A 21,494-nucleotide genomic window follows, 5' to 3' on the forward strand; every position below is an offset into this window, starting at 1 on the left:
ATTTGCCATCTTTTATTCATTATTCCTAGTTTAAGAAACACAGAAGTAAGGGATTTCCTTTCTTGTCTATTCTCTTTTTATCTTTCAGTTTCCTGCAGGCTAATCTATAACTTAAAAATTACAGTAAGAGAAAACTGAAGTCCTTGAGTTTGGAAAAACAAAGTATATCTTTTTTTTTTTTTTTAAACCAATTTGTCTTAATATGAATGCAGGCAAAGGAATCCCAAATCCAAATGCCAGAAACACTCATAGTTATCTATCTAACACATTCTTCCTTACCCACCAAGCATAGGTAACAGGCACCAAGTAAGTCATTAACAACCACTATCATTAAATTCTTTTTCAAATGTGAGTCAAAAAGAACCTTGGATTTCTTGTTCAACACGAGCAAATTTCAATTAATTCAACCTCTCTGAATCAAGGTATAATTTTTAAAAGATGCATTTACTTTGATCCTTTGATTCACTAATTACCCAAGTGATGATCAGAGCAAATGAATTCTGACCTAGTTCTGATTCTGGTTCACTATACAACCAAAAGGAACAATTCTGTTTCTCAGTCTTTAAACAGCTGTGCACAAACAACTAGTTTCATTTAAAAGGTGGAAAGCTGTGCTCTATCAGCTACAGTACCCATAATATATTATCAAAAACTCAATTTGATAACTCAGCATTTTTTGTTGCATATCAGGTTTTGAGGAGTACCACAAATAGCTGCTGTTAGGGTGGAACAGGGGGAAGGAATTCTGGCAGAATAGATTCAAAGGAAGTCACACTGCACTGGAATTGGTCATTCCTGTTTTAATAAACATTTTAGAATATCTGATTCAACAGAATAATAGAATTAATCCCTGCAGACCTTTGCAGTACTGTCTCTGCTACTTAGTTAGGCAAGTCACTGAGTCTCAGTTTCTTCATCTATAAAATGGGGATAATATTTATCTCGTAGGGTGAGTAACACATATTATCACTAAAACTTAAAAGTACTTAGCCCAGAGCAAGCAAAAAGCAGTGGCTATCAATAATAGTGTTTTAACAAATAATAATCTTTATTTTATATAATGACTGAGCTATAACATAACCTGCCAGTTACAATTTTGACCAAAGAAATGCAATAATGTAAAACTGTGCAGGCTTCCACGGTGGCTCAGGGGTAAAGAATCCACCTGCCAATGCAGGAGACACTAGTTCAATCCCTGATCTGGAAGATTCCACAAGCTGCAGAGCAATTAAGCTCATGGGCCACAACTACTAAGCCTGTGCTCTAGAGCCCAGGAGCCATAACTGCTGAGCCTACAAGTTGCAACTACTGAGTCTATGTGCTGCAACTGCTGAAGCCCTCAACACCCCAGAGCCCGTGCTCCACAACGAGAGAGGCCACTGCAAGGAGAACCAGCACGCCACCACTAGAGAGTAGCTCCTGCTCACCACAGCTAGAGAAAACAGCCTGCAGCAATGAAGATTCAGCACAGCCAAAAATAAGATAAATATAAATATTAGAAAAATGTAAAATTGTGATGCACATGTAACGTAACAAACCTAATAATGACCCATTTGGAAAACAATGTTAGCCATTCTTCATCAAGAGCAAAAGTAATTAATAAAAGCACTTCTGCAGGAATCAAAGGCAGGATTTACCTGCAAATCTCCTTCAGCAATATTAACATAGGTGAGTTTATGGTTGCCATCAAGCTATCCAAGCAAGAGTAAAACCACCTCTGCCGTGGAATTAGAGCTCACTTTAGTGCTTCCTACTGCTGTACTGCTACTTCAGGCTCCTCCCTTTCCCAGAATCAAGCATGAATTTCTCAAAATATGGTATAAGGATGACCTGCAAAGTAACTACCTCTAGTATAAATATATGCAAACATTTCCTCCTCTAAGGGTGGGAGACAGCAGAGGATAATGAGGCAAAAGTTGGTCTTTACTTTTAAAAAAGAACACAGAACTTAAAAATCAGGGTTTACCTTCTAGCTCCACTGGTTAATGACTTCAGACTAATTCTACTATCTTAGAATCTGAGCTAAAGCAAAAAGAAACATGAAACCTATCTCAAACAGGTTCACAAAGTATCAAATAAGAACATATATGAAATCACTTAGAAAACTTTATAAACCATTAAGAAGAAGAAGGGGCTTCCCTGGTGGTTCAGTAAGAATCCACCTGCAATGAGGGAGACCTGGGTTCGATCTCTGGATTGGGAAGATCCCCTGGAGGAGGGCATGGCAACCCACTCCAGGATTCTTGCCTGGATATTCCCCATGGACAGAGGAACCTGGCAGGCTATAGTCCATGGGGTTGCAGAAGAGTCGGACATGACTGAGCGACTAAGCACAGCACAGCACAAGATGCAGCTAGTCTCCCAGAAGTGAAGATATTCAAATATTGAGAAAATACAACTAGGTACACTTTTGGAAGTTACAGTTATCCCCCTAACACAGCCACTTCCTTTGTCTTTACCTCATTTTGGGATAAAAGGTTTTGAGGTGCTCTTATTTGGGAATATATTACTGAATGATGCACTACTCCACTCTATAGTTTTCTGAAAGGATCTCCCCAGATTTACATATAAAACAATTTTACCACCAAATTACATAACTGGAAATGTCAGTACAGTTGCCTCGTGGTATTCAAGGGGGACTGGTTCCAGGACACCTTTCCTACCCTGCACAAGGATAACCAAAATCCAGGATGCTCAAATCTTCTATACAAAATGGTGCAGTATTTACATATAACCTGTACATCCTTCTGATTATGTTAAATCACCTCTAGACTACTTATAATACCTAATGAAAATGTTATGAAAATAGCTATAAATATAACATAAATGCTATGAAAATAATAGCCAGTGTGCAGCAAATTCAAGTTTTGGTTTTTGAAGCTTTCTGGAATTTTTTCCTCAAATAGTTTTGATCCCCAATTGGTCAAATTCATGGATGCAGAACCCACGGATAGGAAGAGCCAACTGTATTCTTCCCTAAGCTGGTATTTTAGAATTAAACAAGAGTCCAATAAATATATAAATAAATTTAACTGTTATAAAGAAAAAAACTATTGTATCCTAAACGAAAGAGTGTAGCTATCTGCCAAATGTCAGTTTCTCACTAAATGTACTAGGATGCCCTCAGATTTTAGATTATAATTTTACTATATTGCACTTATTCATAGTCAATAAACAGTTTAAAGCTACGTACTGTGCTGGACAAAAACAACAAGCAGCATTAGCAATTATTTTTCTTAAGACTTTTTTTAGAGCAGTTTTAGGTTCACAATAAAATTGAAAGGAAGGTGCAGAAATATCCCATATACTCTCTAACCCCACACATGCACAGCCTCCCTCATTATCAATATCACTCACCAGAGTGCTGCTGCTGCTGCTGCTATGTCACTTCAGTCGTGTCTGACTCTGTGCGACCCCACAGACGGCAGCCCACCAGGGTCCCCCATCCCTGGGATTCTCCAGGCAAGAACACTGGAGCAGGTTGCCACTTCCTTCTCCAATGCATGAAAGTGAAAAAATAAAGTGAAGTCGCTCAGTTGTGTCAGACTCCTAGCGACCCATGGACTGCAGCCCACCAGGCTCCTCCATCCATGGGATTTTCCAGGCAAGAGTACTGGAGTGGGGTGCCATCGCCTTCTCCGCTAGAGTGCTGCACTTGTCACTGAAGACCAACCTACACTGACACATCACAATTACCCAAAGTCCATGGTTTAGGGCTCACTTTTAGTAATGTACATTCATTCCATGGGTTTCATCAAATATATATGACGTATATCCATCATTATAAAATCATACAGAGTATTTCTGCTGCCCTAAAATCCTCCATTCTCTGCCTATTCATCCCTTTCCTCCCACCCAACTCCTGGCAGCCACTCACCATTTTATAATCTCCATACTTTTTCCTTTTTCAGATACCATATAGTGGTAATCTACAGTTATGTAGCCTTTTCAGACTAGCACTTAGTAATATGCATTTTAGGTTGCTCCATGTCTTTTCAGGACTTGAGAGCTCATTTCTTTTAATGCTGAAAAATACATCATTGTCTGGAGGTACCAGACAATAGTTTATCAATTAACCTACCGAAGGACATTTTGGTTCTTCCAAATTTGGGCAATTAAGAATAAAGCTGCTAGAAACATTTACATACAGGCTTCTGTATGAACACGTTTTCAATTTCCTTGGTAAATACCAAGATGTGTGACTGCTGGATCATATGGTAAGAAGATTTTTAGTTTTTTAAGAAACCACCAAACTGTCTTTCAAAGTAGTTATACCATTTTGCATTCCTACCAGAAACGAATGAGAGTTCCTGTTGTTCCGTATCATTGCTCGCAGCTGGTGGCGTCAGTGTTTCAGATTTCACACTACCATTCTAATAAGTGTGTAGTGGTACCTAGTTGTTTTAAACTCCATTTCCTTGATGATATCATATGCTTATTTACCATATGCTATTTACCATCTGTATATCATCTCTGGTGAGGTATCTGTCAAAGTCTTTGGCCCATTTTTTAACTGGGTTGTTTGCTTTCTTCTTGTTGAGTCTTAAGAGTTCTTCGTTTATTACAGATAACAATATTGTGAATATTATCAAACATTGTGAATATTTTCTCCCAGTCTGTTTTACCTTTCAACTAATATTTTTGAGCTATTCAGAATGCTTACTATATACCAGATATCATTCAATGCACTTTACTATGTTAACTCACCTACACTTTATAACAACCCTATAAAGTAAATACCATTATTATTTCCATTTTCCAGATGAGAAAACCATAGTACAGGTAGGTTACATAACGTGCCCCTAGATCACAGAGACAGAAAATAATGGAGCCAAGATACATGATCTGTCACTCTGGCTCCGAAGCTCTTGACCTACATCAAACACTAACTTAGCACTACAATGAATGAGTCTAAAAAAATTCCAGGTCAGCTGGAAGACAGACACATTAGCTGGCAATTATAATACAGAACATGGTAAGCAGTACCATCGAGGTAAGAGGTAAGGCTAAAAATATTGGTAAGGCTAAAAATATTAAGTCCAAATCTTCAGGTATTACCAGTTGAAACTTTTTCTATATAAATTAGTACTTTCCATTGCAAAATCAAGAATCTCACCTCAGCCTGAGAACACAAGTGTTTGTCATCCTTCCATTCAATTAACCAGGTATTTGTCCGCTATGATTTTGTTACATTTCTAATTAAGAACAACAGCCTTCCTATCAAATCTACCTCTTCCCAGGTTTAGGTATGTTTAGTCATTAAGTCGTGTTGAACTCTTACGACCCCATGGACTGTAGCCCACCAGATTCCCCTGTCCATGGGATTTCCCAGGCAAGAATACTGGAGGGGGCTGCCACTTCCTTCTCCAGGGGATCTTCCCAACCCAGGGATCAAACTGGGGTCTCCTGTATTGCAGGCAGACTCTTTATCAACTGAACCACCAGGGAAGCCCCAACCTCTTCCCAAGACAATTCCAAATCAAGTTAGACATCAGAATCAGCATAAATTTGTTGTCCCCATACTTCCTAACTCAACACGTAAGAGAAAGATATCTTAAACACGCCTTTTGAAATTTAAGTACTTAAAATGGGTAACAAAGTCTAGTTAAAAAGTACTGCTTAAGAGAGGTTGTCCTTTAATGACTAAAAAAGAACTATTCTCAACTAGCATATCAAAGCTACAAGTATTCAAAGTCAAGATTTCTGCTCGTACCACAAGTAATAGCAGGTCCTTTTCTATCTGTACCCACTTACACATCGCCACTTGGGAACAGCCAATTAACCTGGATGACCAAGGTGGCCTAGCTACTTGGGTTTCCCTCCTCATTCTCCTTTCAGCTAAAGACAAGATTACGTTACTCCTCCCCACTGGAACCCTTGCTGTTTCTAGTATGAGTTAGGAGCCCATATTGGTGCTGAGATATGAAGGAGCAGGGAGAACAAAGAAGAAGAAAAATTAAAGGTAAAATGACAGAGGCCCTCTTTCCTAACACATCATGTCACTCTTCATTTAGTTCCTATTTTCTTCCAGTGGCCCTGTCCTTATATTTAAATCAATATCTCAGGAAACCCGGTGAGTTGCCAACAATTGTGATGTTTTTCCAACTCAATGGAAGTCATACACAGCTTTTTTCCTTCTTTCCCTACAAGGAAAAACAACGTAGTATATTGGATGAAGCAGATATTCTTAAGCAAGGTAAGAATATGGGTTCGAATCTCAATTGTGATGCTTATTAGCTGCATGACCCTGTTTTCTCATCTGTAAAACAGGTAACCACCTCATAAGGTAACTTTACTAGAAACACACTGTCCTAAGTGGTCAAGAGGCTTACTTTATATTTTTCATTTGGCTCTCACATACAATAAAAGGATAAAAAAAAATCTCGGGATCTGTACCTCAAACCCTTAGAACACAGGCTTTCAAACATTCTGATCACCAATCACAATAAGAAATAAATACACTTTCACTGTGACCCAGTTCATATACACACACATAACTAAGGTTTCACAGAGCAATGCTACTCTGACTGTGTGTGATTCATCTTGGTATCTTCTCTTTTCTTTCATTCTTCTTTCCCTGCCACCTTTCTCCCACCTAACCATACACACAAACCTTTTTGGTCCTGTGACCACACCACCCTATTAAAGTCCCAAGGAGCAGGGTACTCGAAATGAAGAGAACAGGAAGAAGGAAATTCTGATAGTGCTGGGGAAAGTCTGTGTTCCTTCTGGTCCAGGAAGGAATATTAAATCCATATTCCCTCAGAGACAGTGTTATTCCTGAGGATGAAGTTGTACTGCTGGAATTCAGAACACTGAAGGTAAAACAGGCTTGTAGATTGGTCTGGGAATGTAACCAACACAGATGACAATGATCCTATAAGAAAATGCTTCCTGGGTTCCAAACAAAGTTTTTGGAACATAATATATTTATTTCTAAGCTGGGGGAGGGTGCTACTTATACAATATGCTATGCCAGGGGTTAGAAAACTACTGCCAGTGGGTCAAATCCACTTTGCAACTTGATTTTGTACAGCTGCTGAACAATGGTTTTTACATTTTCAAATGGTTGAAAAAAAGAATACACGAGTTTGTGACATATGAAAATCATATGAAATTCAAATTTCAGTATCTATAAATAAAGTTTTATTGGATCACAGTCAAACTGATCCATTTACGTACTGTCTATGACTGCTTCTGTGTTACAACTAACAGAGCTGAGTAGCTGCAAGAGAGATTGACTAAAATATTTACTATCTGGTCCGTTATAAAAAAGTCTGTGGCCCCTATCCTAAGCACTTGAAAGCACTCAATATTCATTCACAAATATTTGTTAAACATCTACTAGGTGTCAAACACTAAGGAAACTACCGTGAATAAGTTGGGTTTGGTCCACCTCCTTGTAAAGACTAATAGAAGGCAAGTGGGTAAAAAACGCTTGGAGGAATAAGCAGCAGTTGATTTGTTGTAAGAACCATCAGTCACTGTACGGAATGGATCTTCCTCTAAGATTTTATATTCAGTTGTTCACGGAGTCAAATCCTTTATTCACAGAAGAATTAGGGTAAAAATAAATGTCTATTGATGAAGAACCACAAATTCTCAATTAAAAGTGTTGTAGTTCACTTGAACCTTTCCTATTGCTCTCCTTGAAAAAAAAAATCACTGTATTAATTACAAATACTTAATTTGTATTTTAAGGAAAAGGAAAAGGCAACCCACTCCAGGATTCTTGCCTGGAGACTCCCATGGACAGGGGAGCCTGGTGGACACAACTTAGCGACTATTCCATTTGGAATAATATTTTGAAGTTTTAAAATTTCCATATATGTGTGTGTATACATATACACATATATATGATATGAGTGTGTTTATGTCTATAGCCTTTGATCTTCACTGTTATCTTGTGAGGCAGTACTATAAACTCCACTTTACAGATGAAAAAACTAAGGTTATGGAATTTTCCCAAGTTCACATGGTATATCACATCACGATAAAGAAAGGCCCAACATCCAAGTCTTCTCCCTACAGAATGCTTGTTCTTTCTAATATACCTGTCCCCACACTGCATAATTAACTACTTTCACTGAATTTGAGATGAAGGACCTACTGTTGTTTGTTTTTGAGAAACCCATTCTTTTCAAGCAACAGCTACCCTTGTACAAACAAGACAGCTTCTATAACTAGTCCTTACTAAGTAACCACACGTTCCAACAACAGCAATTCTACAATTTTATAACAGACTAGGTTCATCTACTCTTAGGCTCTCTAGCTTAGTGAGCTGATATCTTTCCATATCATGGAAATACAACTAGATAGTAATCATAAAACTACTGCTTAATAAGCGTTGCTAAATACACGCTGCTAGACTAAGAATTACACATTTTGATGGAGGGCTATTTTTGAAATGAAAGATCAGATCTGTGGATGAAAGATCAAAACTACCTTTCACTGATTCAAAAAGAAAAAATATAACAACATTCTTCTCTGACCCTAATCTTTTCATTTTATTTCATTCTTCAGTTTGAATAGTTTATTCTTCAGAAAAATCATTCTGATAAGGTAGTTAATGGAGAAAATAGTACGTGATAGTCTGTCAGGTCCTCTAGGGAGTTAAACTCTCCTAATTTAACTGCTTCTATTATTTCTAGCCCCCTCAGGTAAGAGGCAATCTCTATTTACATTTTAACAAACAATACAAATAGCAATTTATTCCCTAATTCAACACCCAAGCCAGGTATTATGTATCTCTAAAGAACTAAGGAAGAGAATATCTTAAAAGGCTACCTGGAAAGATTTGTTATATAATATTTATATGGAATAAAAGGATGATTATTTAGAAAGGCATTTTACTCTTCTGAATGCCTACTAACCAAATTGCTTTACTATTACCATGCCCATCTTGAATAATTAATATCTTGTTAACTACCCTTACTCATTTTTCATCATTTTCTTTAAGTTTTGACTTATCATTTCTCCCCAAACCATTTAAAAGTGTACTTACAGAAGTTAATTTCAACTCTAAGCTTACACACAAATAATTAGCAAATTCCACACACTAATCTTGCTATGTGAAACTATACTACCAAGTAGCACAAAGCCTAATTACTTTATTTAAGGTAATAATAAATAAAGTCACCTATAATATTTACAGGGTGAATTAACAGAAGAAGGTGGCTTTACCTACATCCAAAATGAAAAGAAATGAAACCAAATGAAAAGAGACAGCCACCATTATATTTCTAACTGCAGTGATGTTTAACGTCTCTTTTGGCTTTATCTCTGTATAATAATGCAGTTTTTCCTAGTCAAAGATGATGCTGCTGAACTTCTGCCAATATAGTTGATTGTGCCAAGCATCACCTCCCCCTCCCACCAAGAGTACAGGCTTAAAATCTTTCAGATAAAAATATTCAAGCTAACTACTTAACAGAGGCAATAGCCCTGAGTAAAAATAATAGCCCATAGTATTAACTATTTATCCTTTCAGCTTTTATAGCAAGATTTTGATAAGCTGTAAAGATACCAAATTCCTAAGAATTAAGATATAAAATATGCTGGTTTCTGCTCCTGAATCTTCAGTCGCGTCAACAATACAGTATATTACATGATAAAACAATCAAAAGGTGCTCTTCTTAAAGAGAAAAGAAAAAAACAGACATTTGAAAAAAGAAGTAAACCAAAGTTCCAGAGAGAAATAAAAATGGTGAGTAAGTAACTAGCAGATGCATAGAATCTAAAGACAGGAATTTGCCACAAAAAATTCAGTAATCTCTGGCTTGGATTTTGTCTCTTTTTGAGTTTTTTGGGAGACGTTGTATTCAGTTCTCATATGCACAATAAGCTATCCATTTTTCTTAAGTAAAAAGTAGGGAGAAAATGGGGTAACTAGTAAAATAAGAGAGTAAGACTGGGAAGTGTAGGCAACGACTAGAATACAAAGCTAGAAGGGATCTTACAGTCTCTCTAGCTTAGGCTGGCGTGAACAGTTTCCTAACTAACTGGTCTCACCTTCTCACTCCTACACACCTTCAATATACTTTCCAGACAGCTGCCAGTGACCTTAACACACAACACCGTTCAAGCTCCTCCTTAAAACTCTGCTTTCCACTGCCCTTTGGAGTTTAGTCTCTTTCCCAGCTTAGATCAAAAGCCCTGCATGATCTTGTCCCTATCAATCTCTCTAGTCCCATCCTTGCATCCATTTCTCCAGGCAGTCAGTCAGATATTTACTGAGCTTCTACTCTGCTAGAAACCATGCCATGCTCTAGGGATACTGTGATGAATACGTGAGAGAAACCCTCTCCCACAGAATTTACAGTCAGGTAGTGCAAAGGACAGATGATAAATTGGTAGATAAATAAACTTGAGTAATTAGAGATTGTGATATGGGACATGAGGCAAAATAAAGTTACCTCCTCAGAATCCTGTTAGAGCACATATGACACTCCTTGATGATTTTATTTATCTGACTGCTTACTTTACAACTGTTCGCTCTGTAAGCGCACTATCACGTGCGTCTTGCTCACTGCTCCATTTCAACCACTTAGCACTGTGCCTAGCGTGTAGTTCAACATTTATTTGTTAAACGAATGAATACTTATTTCATCCTCTTTAATTTAGTGATGAGTAAGGTCTTCACGGTTGCCAAGGTCAAAAAAGGGTCGGCAGGAAAGCAAGAATTTAAATGAAAGACTCAAGTTTTAGTCCAAAATATTATACAACATTTAAAATACTGACCTCAAAACTCTACTAACCATGTTTTGAAAGCTTGTAGCTGGTAGCTGGTACCTTAAAACTGACTTTAGAAGCTTCCAAAACTGTATATGAAGTTTTAAAACACTTAATGTTTAGGTGAAATTGCCTATGAGAAATATTTTAAATTCCAACAAATACAGATGAACATTTACACCAATGTTTCCTTTTAATGCATGCTAGAACAAGGAGACGGAGAAGGCAATGGCACCCCACTCCAGTACTCTTGCCTAGAAAATCCCATGGATGGAGGAGCCTGGTAGGCTGCAGTCCATGGGGTCGCTAGAGTTGGACACGACTGAGCAACTTCACTTTCACTTTTCACTTTCATGCACCGGAGAAAGAAATGGCAACCCACTCCAGTGTTCTTGCCTGGAGAATCCCAGGGACGGGGGAGCCTGGTGGGCTGCCGTCTATGGGGTCGCACAGAGTCGGACACAACTGAAGTGACTTAGCAGCAGCAGCAGCAAAACAACAAGAACTTAACTCTTTATAAAAGAACTATGATGGCTGAATGTTCTAAATATTTCCTGGCACCAATTTGGCAGCATTACTGATATATTCTATGGCCAAATCATTTAGTCAAATATTATCTCATATTAACTTATAAGTAATTTACCAGCAAATCTAAAAAATCTCCCAAAAACTAAAACTGTATTTTAAATGTTTTACATACTACATTTTTTAAAATAAGACTTTAAGAAAGGTTAAAAACTGACATGTACATAAGGTCTACTATGACCCAGCTCCTGTATTATATGGCATATTATTTCCTTTACTACATCTTGGTTTACAAATTTAAAAATATTGTTTGACAGAAAACAACAAAATTCTGTAAAGCAATTATCCTTCAATTAAAAAATAAATAAATGAAAAAAAAAATTAATCTCATAGTTTTAGAAGCTTGCCCAGATCTGACAATTTGCCCAGGCCTCTTCCTCTTGAAATAATAAGCTTCCCCTTCAAGCTTGAATTACAATGTATCATAAAGATGTGAAGACCAACAGGTTTTTCCCAGGACAGGGCTCATTTCTATAAAATATAAGGTTAGTAATCAGTAGGAAAATTTTTTCTTAAAGCTTTAGATAAGATAGACTTATTACTATAATATGTAAAGATGATTCATCTTAAAAGGCAAGATTCATCTTAAAAGGCAACCCCTCCTTACATAAGCCTTTCAAATAATTATCTCATTGCTTTACAATTATTTTTGTTCAGCAACATTAGAGAATAAAATGATTCCCAACATGATTACAATTACTAATACCAAAGAAACTTTTATCTAGTCCAAAAGAAAGGTATTGAAAAGTTCAGGAAGCAGGCCTGAATAACATATAACAACCTCAGAAAAGTTTCTAAAACTACAATTTACTGTGAAGAAAATGTCTCACATAGATTTCAAATAATATAATTTGAATGACCAGTATAAGCATCACTGCAATTACTGGAATCTGACCATTATTTAAATACAAACAACATATTGAGCTACCAGAGCTTAGAACCAACCTCACAATGGAGACGTACCCAGCATACACTGTACTGTATGTAAGAGAATAATATATGCTCTCATATTTTTATGTATTATTTTCCCAAATCTATACTTATATTTTCATTCATGCTTATACTCTAAATCCATCTCTCACTATAGAATTTCTTTGGTTATGGAAGTGCTTCCTATTTTCTTCTGGCTTGTTATTTCTTTACCAATCTTATTTAGTAGTGCTGCCATTCTACCTAATCTCTAAGCTGTTTTTCTGTTCTATATTCCACATACTATAAGTATTTGGGATAGTCATCAGGATGTCTATCATCCACTCCTACCTCTTCTTGGTTTTAATAACTTTTCATCTGGATTTAACTCCCTCAACTGAGACTGTTCTACTTCAAGCAGTTCTAAACATTTTTCCATCACAGAAATTAGATTTAGTCAAATTTAGTCCAAAATTCCTATTTCAACTTGCCTACCATCCATAGTCAGGTTTACTCACAAATGCTTTCTGTATTCCAGATACCATTTTGTCCCTGTTCCCACACAGTAAGACTAATGAATATGCTTCTCAACCTCCTGCCAAGATATTTTTTTGCCTATTATTAGGACCTATCTCCTCCAGCAAGTCTTTCCTAAATGAAAAATTTGAACTATTCAAAATTACAATATAATTTTTTTTAGCGCCTTTGTATGTGCATAAGTCATCCAGGTAGTTCAGAAGAGAAATGAGCTCAGCCATGGCAGGTCCACGCTCTGCCCTGGGACCAGTTTTCCCTATATTCTGTATGGAGGCACAAGTTCTCCATTGCAGATTAAATAATGAGCATATTTTTCAGTGCATATATTTTTCATTGCACATATTTACTTATGTAGTTTCCTTCTCTACTCCGAATACTGGGTGGAGAGACTAAAACCAGTAATTGGGGAGAGCTTAGAACATATTAGTGGGTCACTGAATTAATTAATGGGGTCATAATCAAAAATTCATTAATGAAATAGAATATAAAAACAAAAATGTCTTGCATACAGTAAGTTCATGAAACTTCTATTTCTGATGCATATACCTATTACGTATATGGGAACTGAGTCATGATGCAATGTGTATTTCTTACTGTTGGTTATGGTCAAAAAAGCTGAAAGCCACTGAATTCGAAATACTCTAAGATGTCTTTTAAATCTATACAATTCAAATTATATTAAATGATTTAGTCTAAGGATCAGAGACACAGCATTTAAAAAGGGGGCAGAACTTAAGGATACTCAAAAAACAACCAGCAAAATCACTTTTTCTTAATAAAATGTCATTATTAAACTTTACCCTTAGAACTAGATTCATAAAGCTTTTACAGTAGGAAAAAAGTTTAGAGATCATCTAAGGAATGATGCTGAAGCTGAAACTCCAGTGCTTTGGCCACCTCATGCGAAGAGTTGACTCATTGGAAAAGATTCTGATGCTGGGAGGGATTGGGGGCAGGAGGAGAAGGGGACGGCAGAGGATGAGATGGCTGGATGGCATCATTGACTCGATGGACGTGGGTCTGGTGAATTCCGGGAGTTGGTGATGGACAGGGAGGCCTGGCGTGCTGCGATTCATGGGGTCGCAAAGAGTCGGACACGACTGAGCGACTGAACTGAACTGAATCCAAGTTTATTGCTTTAATACATAAAAGGAAAATTCAGGCCCAGAAATAAAAACATTTCACTTCATTCATTCAAGTAAACATTTGCTAACCACATAGTGGATACCAGGTTCTAGGTGTGAGTCTGTGAACAAAGAGAAGATGTCTTTGAAAAGCTCAAAGTCTATACTACATATATGCAAGTAAACATTAAGAGTAATTACTGGAATCAAGGTCATTTATAAAGAACAGAAATTAACTAATTCACTCTAGGTTAAATGGCAGAGAAATATTTTTTTTTGAAGAGGTGGTACTTATCAGTCTTACAAACGAGGAGTTAAACAGGTAAAGGAGGAAGAAACAACATGTACAAAGGTACCATAGTCATATACAATAAAGAATGACACATTCAGGAAACTGTATGTTGAGTTTGTATACCTGGAGTATAGGGCACATGCTAGCATTTATGTGACATTTAATCTTGAAACCACTATGTGAGGTAGGCACTATTAATATTCCCATTTTGTAGATGACAAAATTTGAAGCACAAAAGATGACGTGATCTGCCCAAAGTTAAGTTGTGAAATGAGAATGTAGTCTAAGGATCAGAGACATTCTTAGACTACTCAGAATGTAGTCTAGAGTTTGATACCCTAGACTCTAGAGCCTATACCCTTACTCTCTCTGTGCTTAGTCGCTCAGTCATGTCTGACTCTTTGTGACCCTTCAGATTGTAGCTGGTCAGGCTCCTCTATCCATGGGATTTCCCAGGCAAGAATACTGGAGCAGGTTGCCATTTCCTTCTACAGGGGATCTTCCCGACCCAGGGACTGAACTAGTGTCTCTAGTGTCTCCTGCACTGCAGGGAGATTCTTTACCTGCTTTTAGAGAAAAGAGGCAGGATTTAAATGATAAAGGACTTTGTACGCCAGTCTAAAGACTTTAGATTTTATGCTAAAGGTGACAAGTGAAAGGTTTTAAGCAGGAGTGACATATTCAGACATTTTTAAATGAGGCTAATCTGGCAGCTATGTGGTTGGACTGGGAGAGGAATTAGTGGCAGGGAAATTAGTTACAGTCAGAAAGGTACTATAATAAATTCAGGTAAAAGAAATGGCAGTGGCAGTGCTGGCACGAGAACTCAAGTCTACTGACCACCACAACCACTTTCTTGTCCAGTATCCAGAAGAACCTCCCATTTTTCCCCCTTAAGTCACCATGCTAATAGTTTAAGAAATCCAACCTCAGAAACAACAACACATTCCTTTCAGGTCCCTTTATTAAACAAACCATGGTCACTAGAAGTGTTGCATTTGTGAAAGTGACTAACACAATCCAATTGGAGAGCGACAGAAAGTCTATTGCTATCTGCAGCTTCCTTACCTTCTTGACTTTTTCTCCTTCCTCTATACATTATTCCTGGAACTTTCATGTTCAATAGTCGATTTGAAATCAATGTTTTGTCTAGACATGACTATTATAACCTAACAGAATTAAATCTACCACAGAGGAAGTGTAATGTGGTCCCAGCTATGGCAAAAAATATACTCTCTGGTCCGGTCAAATTTTGGTTTAAACAAAGATGATGAATGAACAGTAATAAGATAGACTTTTTGAAAACAGCAAGAAAAACAGAATATTAAAAAGGTATGTGAGTAAGAGCAACGTAAAGTTCAAGCCATTTGATTTCAAGAGAGTAACACCAGCTCAAGTGTGTGCGGTATTCCAGAAACCAACAAATGAAAAGAACAGTAGAAAAGACTATCTGGTCAATTCTCGAGCATTCTAAATCTGATCTGTTTTCATTTAAACCAAGCGGAGCCCTCTTGAGCCACCCTTGATACTAAGTAACTGAGTAGGTTCCACAAGTAAGCAGCCTACAGTAGAGGAGCAACAGAGAAGATAAGCAAGAGTGGAAAGGAGAAAGGGACTCACATGAAAGGGAAGGAAGAAATGATAAGTTACAAAATATGGAATAAAACTGAGGAACACTAGTAACCTCAATATCAAACGCTGCCAACCTTACCTGACTGAGTGGCACCATGACAATGGCAACATTAGGGAGCATGAAAAAACAAATTTGAGTCACAGGTTTACAACATGCCAAAGATGAGAAATGAGAGTAATGACAAAAGTAAAAAAGCGATGAAAGAATTTTAGCATCTAAAGAGACAATTTAAAGATTACTAAAATCTCATTTGGTTTAGTTATGCTTTACTTCTCATGAAACAATGAGTCCAATGGACACAAAAGATGAAAATGTCAGCTAGTACCAGAGATATGTCTAGGGAGGTGTGTTACAAAGAAAAGTATGAGATTTATTTGCATGTTTTGTGAGAGCAACTTCAGAATTTTTCCTCTCTATGGTGTATAGCGCTATTTACCTTAAGTACTTCACTGTAATTCTTATCCTGGCTGGCTAACTTCCTTAAAACCAGAGTTCAAAACAAAATAAGCACTTATTAATTATGGTCAAATGTTAACCTCAAAAAGGACAAGGGTCTGCAATAGATCATAGAATATTACTTAGTAGTATAGCCTAAACGAGTCTAATGGTAACCAAAATCCAGATAACAGATTCTTAAGAAAATTATGTAATTAAGAAATCACTTTAAAAGTTTTTTAAAATTAAAAATTTGCTAGATAAAGGAAATATTCTTTCAAAAAAAAAAAAAAAACTCAAGGTGTAAATTCAGTTTTTCCATTCAGGGAAGATGTAATAATGAAAATATTTCTTCCATATGACACTTACAAAACTTTCAGGCATCATGTTAATCCATCTCTTTTCTTCTCCCTCTGTCACCCTCCCTTCCTCCTCCTCCTTCTCTCTCTATCTCTCACACCCCTGCTGTCACCACATCATTCCGTGATTTCAATAAGGATAGGAGGAAATAGTCTTAAAGATGATTATTAAGAGCAAAGAAACTACTGGATCAAAAGCAAAAATAATTAAACTTGATACCTTGACCAATCACTCTTCATATCCATGAATATACAGTCTTCAAAAGTACTCCATCATAACAGATGATTGGAAAAAGTTTATTTGTTAACAGTCAGCAAAAGTATTTTTATTAAAGTGCAATAGGATAAAATAACGTATATACCTAGTCTATTCTCCTAGTGACTCTAATTTTTAAAGATAATGAAAAGATGAAAACTCTCAATACAAGCTCACCTGGAGATCAAAAATGCCATGTACTTGTAAAATTTAGATGACTAACTGTGGGAGGGAGAGCAGAGACCTTTTACTAATATACTAATGCTTTTTAAAATTAAGAATTTAGAATAGGGCTTCTTACCCTGAACACTATTGACATTCACAGCCAGATAATTCTTTGTTGTGGAAGGCTGTCCTGTGCATCACAGGATGATCAGCAGCATCCCGTCCTCCACCCACTAGATGCCAGTAGCACACCCTCTCCTCCTCCCCCACAGCTGTGACAGCCAAATACGTCTCCAAAGGGCCCCTGGGGAAGAGCTGCCGGGCTGGGGAGCAAAAGTCACCCAAGCTTAAGAACTACTGGCTTATAAGCAGAAAAAAATGAATTGAAGGGAGGGTGCTGTTTTGTTTTTCTTCTGGTATTAATGTTCCAAGATAATATATTTGAATCTGATCACAGACTATATTTAAGAGATTCTGTCTTATAGAAAACAAAAGCATTTAATATCTATCACTTGTTAGTCAAAGTTCAGAAGAGTTCCAGAAGATTCACTGTACTCCAATGACCCCTCTAATCACACACAGATGCACATATCCACACACACCCACACGGTATTGCCATGCCGATCAGAAGAAAATGCACAAAACTACTTTATCTCCATTTCTTATTTCATTAAATATATAGACCAGACTGTTTCAGTTCCCACAGAATCCAAAGGAATTCTCAGCTTATTCAATGCAACTCAAATACCACAATAGCTGCATCACTCTAGAGAGGATAAACCTAAACACTGGAGCAAGTATTAAACTCTTCCTCAGATTTCAACAAATTTGGAGAATGATACAAATTAACCACAATGCTTTAAAAACAAAATAACTAAGAAGTATATTTGTGTTTTGAAACAGAAGCTGAGTAAGGATAAGGACAATGAAAACATTCAAAATCAAAAGGAATCTGAAGGCATTTCAGGATGAGGGCAAAACTTAAAAATATTTCCCCCAGAATGAAAGGAGTGAATTATACACTTGGCCATATCCTAGAGGAACACTCTACATATCAGTCTCTAGTATCCACACCATGGGACGGAAAATGAAAAATCCAAGTCCACAAAATATTAAAGAGAACAGTAAACATCCATCCTAAACACCTGAAGTAAAACTGCTCTTTACTACTATTCTTCATTTGATTTTTAAAAAATCAAATATCCATAAAGAAACAAACAAAAAGTCAACTTTGGAAATGTTTTCTCATAAAAATAGCCATCCTCATGCTTCCAGCAGGCCAGATTAAATATTACACAGAAAAATCAATTAGAAAAAAAAATAATAATCCTCTTTGAGAGTGTATCTGATGCGTAACAAAAGACCTTTTAAAAAATTAGACATTTTAAGTATTAAAAATCTTCATGTATAAATATGGATTAAAGTCTTTAAGATTTATTTCAATTATCTTCAACAGAATTATATTTTAAACTACGACTTTTTTTAAAAACCTATTCAACAATACTTAATGAATTTAATATAAGTGCAATATCTATGTACTCTCCAGTAACAAAATTACTTTATTGGAAAATTTTAGCCCTATTAACCTCCTGACTCAGTGAAAATAATCCTACAAGAAACTAATGCTCAATTCTTTTTACTCCCAAGCCAAGCAAAGGAAGCTGTAAGATCTATAGCGACAGCCTGCTTTTCCAGAAGTAATACCTTGAGACTGCTCAAGAATAGCCTCCCTCAACAATTAGTGTGACTCCCGTGGGTTTGGGAGGGAATAATGTCCACAATTCCTTGGTCAGTGGCCATGATGCCCCTCCTCCTCAAGGGCAGGAGATCAGAAAAAGGGATATGAATAAGAGGAGTTCACCAACCAGAACATATAGGGGCAGAGGAGGAAGAGTACTACAGGAAAAATAAAAACTACATGGTTAGGTTAGGTCACAAAAAGCAAGAGGTTTAATGTTATCCAGTATTCATTCATTTCAGAGACACCATTGTTTATCTTCCTCCCCAAACCCTGCACAAAAAGAACCGTCAGCCTGCCTTAAGCATGTTCCTTCTTCCATTTAAACAGACATGATTCTTTTGGTTAATCTCTGGCAATGATCGCCATTTCACAAACACATTCAGCCCACCCGGAACTGATCAATACCACTACAGACATAAGACTAGACTTTATCCATTTATTAACCACAAGGAAATGTACCATTCAGCAAATTCTATACATTACAAAAGATTCTATTAAAAAGGGGGGCAGGGAGGACTGATGGACACCGACACACACACACACAAACACACACACCACAGAGGTACACAAAGAAAAGACTCCCACCCTCTAATTTCCCTGTGGCAAACGAGATAAAAGACATGGCCATGAAACCTGTCAATTCGTTGTCCCCCTATAATTCTATCTCACAACGTAATAACTGAATATTGAATTTTATGATAAATACATCCACTGCCACTTTAAAACTGTTTCATCTACAAACTAACTCTCCTCTTACGTACATCTGCACACCTTTGAGCTAGATGCTGTATTCATTTACAGAATTTCAAATACAAAAGCCTAGATAGTTTTCCAACCACTGGTTGCAACCACAGAACGTTCTCACAAAATCAAAATCTCAAATATAAATGGGCCAAATTCTTCTTCCAACCCTGGGCCAAAACCCATTTTATGACTACAGTGCATCTGACAGTATGTACAATTTCAAATGGGTTGTTCTAAATCGCAAACAATGCTCCAACACAACGCGTTTAAAATAAGTATTCCGTAGGTAAGCAAAATCTATGCCAGAAAAGAGCACATAAATGGTGGTTGAAAGCCAGCACATTAGCAACTCACAGTGGCAGACCTCTTCTGCACTGGGTTACTGTTAATACTCCAACAACAACAACTACAACTATTTTTAACACTGCTGGACACTGAAGTTGCAGAAAACGTGAGGGGACACCCAGATGAAATTGCTGATATAATGCATTGTTTCTCACGGTCAAAATTAAGTAGCAACTGACTTGATCTGCTGTGATAGTCACTGAAACACTGATTAAAAGACGTTAAAAATCACACACACAAACAAACAACAACAAAACACCCTTATTTTTGGAATATGCCGCACTAAAAGGACGTTTTGGAATATGCCTTTCGGGTCTCAAACCTTTGCATAAATTGTCACTTGTGGTATTTGCGGCTTAATTGCAAGCCAACCAGCGCTGTCATTCAGCGTTACGGCCACAAACCATGACTTTCTCACTTCCACAACAACAGAGCAGTCACTCTTATCAGTCGCCAACCAAACTCGAAAAGAGAAAAATTCATGGAGGTTTCCAGATCATAATCAGCCCGGGAGAGGGGGGGGTGCGGAGGGCGGCAGCCGAGGGGCTCGGGGTGGGGAAACCTCCCCAGGCTCCGCTGGAGCTCGCCGACCCGACAACAACCGCGGCCTCCGGCAGCGGCAGCAGCCCCGCCGCGCCGCGCTCCATGCACCTACCTGAAGAACAAGAGATAAGAAAGACGGCAAACGCCAACTTTGCAGCAGCTCCCATTTTCCCGAGACGCAGGGGAAGCCGTAGGAAGTTCTCGCTAAATATCCAGTTCCCTGGGTCTTCCTCGGAGACAAACCTCCTGGTGTAAAATCAACCGTCATAAAACATATTCGGAAGCCCCGACCAAAAAAACGTTCACGGGGTCAAAAAAAAAAAAAAGAAAAAATAAAAAATAAAAAGAGCGAGCACAACAATAAAAAAAAAAATGCACCACGGGGGGGAAAAATCGCCACACACAAGCACAACACACAAAACCAAACAACGAAAAGCCAACAACAACAAAAGCGGGTTTAAATCACTGTCAAAATCACTGTCAGCTCCGCTCGCCTCTCGGGTCTCTCCGAACAAAACGCCAGGCTGAGGCGACGAGGAGGCGGCGGCGTCCGCTGCCGCCCGGACAGTCCGGGAACCGAGCTGGGTCCGACGTCCGGACCGACCTTCAACCCGGACACCCAAAGTCCGCGGACCACTGGCGGCCGAGCTCGCGGCGGTGGCGGCCGAGACGGCGGCGGTGGCGCGGAGAAGCAGCGGCGGGCGGCTGCGGTGGTGCAGGCGGCGGCCAAGTTCTGGTCCAGGCTCTGGCTCCGGCTCCGGGCTCCAGGCTCGGCCGCGTTTTCGGTCCCCTGGCCTCCGCCGGCCCCGCCCCCTAAACTTCCGGTTCCGGCCCGAAGCTGGAAGCCAGGCACAGCGAAGGAACGCTCGGCAGCGGCGGTGGCGGCGGCGGCGGCAGTGGCGGCGGCGGCGGCGGCCGGGCGCAGAGCGCGTGCCGGGCCGTGAGCGCGAGGAGATTGTCGGGGAAGCGAGGCGGGAGCGGGGGAGGGGTAAGAGAGCGAGGGCGGGGCCGGCAGGAGGGCGAGGAGGCGGGGCGGACGGAGGCTCTTTACAGCGAGGCCTCGTCGTCCGGCCTGCTTGGCCTGCTGGGCGGTGG

At 38.5% G+C, this 21,494-nt stretch overlaps 1 protein-coding gene across 3 annotated transcripts in view; it reads right to left on the reverse strand.

The window, feature by feature from the left end:
- ACVR2A (activin A receptor type 2A) overlaps positions 1-20,861 on the reverse strand; it is a 95,940-nt gene extending 75,079 nt beyond the window's left edge. For all 3 annotated transcript variants that reach the window (XM_070799729.1, XM_019973075.2, XM_070799713.1), the window contains exon 1: positions 20,512-20,861. Coding sequence is in view for 2 of the 3 variants with exons in the window: in XM_019973075.2 (XP_019828634.2) it covers positions 20,512-20,566 (55 nt within the window). In the remaining variant the exon portion in view is untranslated. The remainder of the gene's footprint in view (positions 1-20,511) is intronic.
- Positions 20,862-21,494: the final 633 nt, after the last annotated feature.

This window comes from Bos indicus, chromosome 2 (genome assembly GCF_029378745.1).
Source record: "Bos indicus isolate NIAB-ARS_2022 breed Sahiwal x Tharparkar chromosome 2, NIAB-ARS_B.indTharparkar_mat_pri_1.0, whole genome shotgun sequence".
NCBI lineage: Eukaryota > Metazoa > Chordata > Mammalia > Artiodactyla > Bovidae > Bos > Bos indicus.